Source organism: Priapulus caudatus, unplaced genomic scaffold (assembly GCF_000485595.1).
Source record: "Priapulus caudatus unplaced genomic scaffold, Priapulus_caudatus-5.0.1 Scaffold1191, whole genome shotgun sequence".
Lineage (NCBI taxonomy): Eukaryota > Metazoa > Priapulida > Priapulimorpha > Priapulimorphida > Priapulidae > Priapulus > Priapulus caudatus.
Window position 1 is genome coordinate 1 of NW_014578252.1, and position 5613 is coordinate 5613.

The 5613-nt window shown below is 44.2% G+C and overlaps 1 protein-coding gene across 1 annotated transcript; it reads left to right on the top strand.

The window, feature by feature from the left end:
* Positions 1-2326: 2326 nt before the first annotated feature.
* On the top strand, positions 2327-3720 carry LOC106815745 (probable serine/threonine-protein kinase kinY; the record flags this gene model as incomplete). The annotated part of the gene is given in 1 exon segment (XM_014820254.1): positions 2327-3720. A coding segment is annotated over 1 exon segment (1003 nt), but the record flags the coding sequence as incomplete, so codon positions are not given.
* Positions 3721-5613: the final 1893 nt, after the last annotated feature.

Below are 5613 nucleotides of genomic sequence, written 5' to 3' on the forward strand. Positions count from 1 at the left end.
AGCCGATGTTCAGCCGGGGTTGCCGATATCGGACCGTTTGCATGCCGATGAGCAGAAAGATGTCGGTCCGATATAGGGTAGACCTTGGCCAACGTCGGGCCGATATCGGGTGCCGACCTCGGGCCGGTGTCCTGACCGGCAAATGTCGACATTGGGCCAGTGTTGGGCCGACATACTTTTGCTAGCTGGGTTATTAGGTCTGGAAACGGTGACGTAGCTACAGGTCCTGAAGATACATAGAGACATAAACACGGTTGGTGTCTCAGATATCACCAACACTCGCGGAGTTCGCTAATCCCGGAGATGAAGGCAAAACTTGAGACTGAGTTTAAAGATGCATTAGAAAGGGTGGGCGAACTCAAAGGTCACCAGGTAAAGTTGAAAACTGATCCTTCGGTTAAACCGGTTGCTCAGCCTGTACGCCGAACACCATTCGGACGGAGGGAAAAGTTAGAGAAGAAAATAGAGGAACTCGTAGAGGCGGACATAATAGAGCCAGTCGAGGAACCGACAGAGTGGGTCAGTCCTACGGTAATAGTGTCGAAAGCGAACGACGACATAAGAATTTGTGTAGACATGAGACGCGTCAACCAGGCAGTGCGGCGTGAACGTCACCCGATACCCACTACTGAAGAGCTGGACACAAAAAGTATTTGATGGACACAAACTGTCAGACAAGGGAGTAAATCCGACACGGGAGAAAGTAAAAGCGGTCGCGGAAGCAGGGTGGGGAGGAAATACCAATTTTGCATTAAAGATATTGTCAATGAAATCTTATAAAACGAACCAGACGAGTGTGACACCACAGACTGTTATCTGCGTGTCTATATAATATGCTATATAATTGCAAAAACATACCTAATTTGCATCAATCTTTTTTAAATATCAAAACCCCTGTAATACGTTTTGGGGCCAGCCGTTATTCATTCACATACCAAAAATGAGCAAAATCCGTTGAACCTAAACTGACTAATGGCAATTCCATTTTTTGCCAAAAAATTGCCGTGGCTCGACAGTACGTCGACTGGCGTGCTCCAAAATAGGATGTTCAAACTTCTCCCATAGCAGTAACAACTATACCCAATTTCCAACAACATGTGGGTCAAACGGTTCCTGAGTTATCGTTGACCGTAGCCAAATGACAAGTTGGCAATAGCTCAGCTTGACGATGTCAAGGTGAGCTAAAAAGAAACTGTCGGACTTGTTGCTGAAGTATGGTGATGTAACAATTATAGACGGACCTATTTGCAAAAACCTATTTGTCTTGTCCATAGACAAATCTGTGTATGATTTCAGGGAACAGTGTCAAGAAAATTTGGATACTTAATATTAAGCGATGCCATTCATCAACAGTGACACCAACGAAGGACAAGCAACATTACAAAAGCAAGACTGCATTCAGTGCAATGTTTAAGTCGCCATTGGCACATGCTATTCCCAGTAACGTGCCCGATGTCAGCAGTAGCGTTCATTCAGTAGGAAAGTTCAGTAGAGAATTTTCATTGCAGACAAGATTACCACTTGGTCACATTCCCCCACGGTCACTATTTCCTTTGGTGTCTGGTGATGTCAGCCCAATCTGTCCGGTTCGCCAAGCAAGTTACATTTCTCCACACCCTGACATTGATAGTGGATTTCCCCGACTGCTACCATGTCCCTCGATAGATGATTCTGAAGATGATAGATCGTTTGTCTGTTCGACACCAAAATCTGCTGACCAAAGCCATGTGCATGGCCATGGATATGCGACGCCAAAATCTGCTGTCCAACGCCGTGTGCATGACGACCATGGATATGCACGTACAGTAGCACTGTGACGTTGAAAGGAAGTTCGTTGAATAAATGATATAGAAGGAATCCAAAACTTGTGTGTAACCGGAATAAACTTTAATAACTGCTCGCACACAGTGTGTCCATCTTGCCCAAAGACAACAAAACGCGCACACTTCCTCTCGCGATCACCACCAGACTCCCGACCCCTACATCTCTCTTATCCCTCCAAAACCCCGCCATATTGTCGATTGCAAGGAGTTGGCATCGTTGAGGGATCCTTCTCTGAATGATGACAATAGTCCATATAACCCCTTAGCCAATGGCTTCGAAGTTTGTGCCCTCAGCGTGGGTACAAAGAAATACCTCGATACGATATACACCGATGTTGAAAATGGGGTTGTAGCACAAGTGTGAATATCCATCGGCCAAGGAGCAGGTAGATGGTTTGATATGCCACCACCCGGACGAAATATGGGGTTGTGATATGGGGTGGTGTCAAATGGTGCTTGGTGTGGTAAGTGGGTACCACGAAAAGGGGATGATACAATACAAAGGACCACAGCATGATTGAGGACGGTGCTTCAGGCTCTCTTCTCTTGGTAAATCAACCAGGAGTGTACCATTGTGAAGTCGCATACGGAACCTTAAAAGATTGTTCGAGAAATGTTCACGTGGTGAACGTCTCACAAGAGTCGATGTACAAGTGTGCCGTCCCTGATGTAAATATAGCGGACTTAAACATTGACCGATCGGCTCCACTAGGTACAGGCAGTTTTGGAACTGTGTATAAGGGCAGGTGGCTGGGTTCAACCGTGGCTGTTAAAGCCATACCCCTGGCGAAGCGTTCAAGAGAAAATACCATAAAAATGATTGAGAAGGAAGTGATGATCTCCAGTAAACTGCGACATCCCAACATTATGCAGTTCCTCGCATTGTCAAAAGAGCCGAATGCATTCTACTTGGTGTATGAGTACATTGATGGGTGTAATATGGAGGAGTTAATTTTCGATGACGAGACACGCAGGACCATGAATGTAACCTCATCTAAAAAAATCAAGATTATGACGGAAGTTGCGCAAGCTATCGCTTATATGCATGGCCTGAGTCCAATGGTAATACACCAGGATATCAAACCCAGCAATGTCATGATAAATCGTTCGTCATTGGTCGCAAAGGTGTGTGACTTTGGGATAAGCAGAGTCAGATCATTCCTTGCAGCTACTACCACAGTCATAGGAAATGCAGGTGGATCCCCGAGCTACATGGCCCCCGAATGTCTTCTTGGTCCAGGCAAGTCCACGGCGGCGTCTGATGTGTGGTCTTTAGGCATTACATTCCTTGAGTTACTTAGCGAGAGGGATGCCTGGGGTATCGATGGTTCCATGACGCCAATCGAAGACATCAAGCATAGTATGATGGAGAAGAGATCACCCATCAAGCCAACGGATGCTCCTGGCCTATCCAAAGAATTACGACTGATGCTCGAGAGATGTTTGTCGTTTCAAGCAGTCGACCGTCCAAGAGCTATTGAAGTCCTCCATACATTGAAGGCGTAGCCCTGCCTTACGAATATGCCTCCGAGTTTGAGACATAATGATGATTGTTACAGTAAGAATTCATACTTTGTTGATTTGTTCAGTATGTTGTATGTTCTAATGTTAGTACTTTTGGCATCTTTATTACATGTATTACGCCCCATCGGCCTGAAAGACATAGTGTTATAAGCTGGTTCTCTCTGAATTTGAGCTCAAGTAGAAATTAATGGCTATTGCGGTCCAAGCTTGTAAACTTTTTATAGGGGTGCCAGACTGTTGGTCATTATTGTGCTGATCAAAACTGGTTTTGACTTTCCCGCCATAAGTATTCGTTTATAAGCCAGAGCGATGCACAGATGACGTTTGCAACAACCATTTAATTCGTTGCATGTTTCAAAAATTTGTATCAAAAGATATACTATGGCCTATTATTAGTTAATAGTTTTTTAATTGTAATTTTTTTTCCATGCTTATTTCTTCTTACTGTGAACTGATAACACGACTTCTTTGTGGGTCTATACTTCGCTGATTGGGTTATTATAATTGGTCTGTTTGCCATATCAATAGCTTAAATGGACTTAGACCCGTTCCGCGAATCAATGACAGGTTGCTGTGAACGCACTTCTGTTTCAGAAGGTAAAACGTACCACCTGGTGATCAGTTGACCGTGTCACTGCTGGGCGACTTTAGCTGGGTTTTCACAGACTGGGTCACAAATATCCCTCTTTATACATTTACACAAATCTACTTAGGAAAACCCACTCGGACGAATATGCACCACCAAGCAATTGAAATTTGTGTAAAATCAAGAGAAACACAATGTTTAGTTTATAATGTTTATTGTAACTATGGGAATACATGTTGCAGATTGAAGAAGGTAATATTTTCATTTCGAGAATAATATTCACTAAATTTGGCTCTGTAACTGACTGCAATTTTATTCGTTTTTTAATTTTTTAATTTAGTGTATACACTGTTAGATAAGGTATATTTTACTTTATGTACTCTCTGTTCGTTTAATCTAAATGGCAAAGAACTTCCATTGCACCAAATTTCGACAAGTCACATTTGGAATCTTCTGTTGACCACATGCATAACGGATTTTGCCATATGAGTGTGTAAGGCCAAGGATCCATTCACACGACATTCAGGCGAGCCCTGCCGCAACCTGGAAATCCCGTGAGAAACGCGATTTTCGAGCGGATAATGCTAGAAAGCACTGTTCTTGGACCGGCCCACCGGACGAGTACAATGCTTTCGCGCGTTTGCTGCTCGAAAATCGCGTGAATGGATTCGTAGCCTTATCCTAAAGGATCTCACACACTTGAGCGTTTCATGCCGCGATAAATCGTCACGCTCACTGTTCGGATGCAGCGCGGCAGAAAATAGCAAAGTACACTCGGTAGCGTAAAACGCTCAGGTGTGTGGGAGCCATTTAAAGTCTATGGGAAACTAACCAAGTTTTTGTGTGATAGTGTCGGAGCTAGTATATTGGTTGCTTCAGTTCGTTCTTTCAAATCATGAAGTGTATGGGAACTATCCGACAATAGCTCTACATCTATATACTTAAAGGGAAACATAAACATGAAAAAGCTCCCAGTACTGATTGACTTTTGTGCGGAGCTTTATGGATATTGACTGAATTCCAACGCCAATCGACCAAATAGATCTGCAGCTTCATTAACATCTGACGGTCTGCGATGGTTCGGCAAGATCAAGTGTGCAAGCTCAACAAACTCCTCTGAGCAACCGTGAATTGGGCGATCTTCACCACACACCTGTTGGCAATAAGCAACGTCGTCTGCATTGCATGCGACTTTATGATCACGGGCACCACACGTTTACAATTCTCCTTAATCCCTAATACATCAATGTAGCCGCAACAAGATGCGCGACGCTGTGTCTAGATAGACTATCACTAAAACAACCCCTAGTCTAGCTCCACTGGCTAATCTATTTAAACATCTGTACATCACATGTTACAGCACATAAGGTGGTCATACCGTACATCAAGACTCAGAGCATGACAATGGACGAGCCGACCCTCGTAAACACAATCTCGAAGATGACCGCACCTTTCTCGACAGACCAGCACCGTTACATTTTCATCAGGCTTCGATTTTGTGCGATGGTGTTTTAAAGATGAGTTAGCGACGCGATGCAACCCGCTCTTCTCCGAGCTTGACAGGAGGTTTGGGTTTGAAAGCGTGTACACGTATTCGCAGATCTTTCCGTACGAGTGTTTGTTGGTAAACAGGATCGATGGAGGCCGCTAAATATGCCGATCGACAGGGCCTCCGATGGA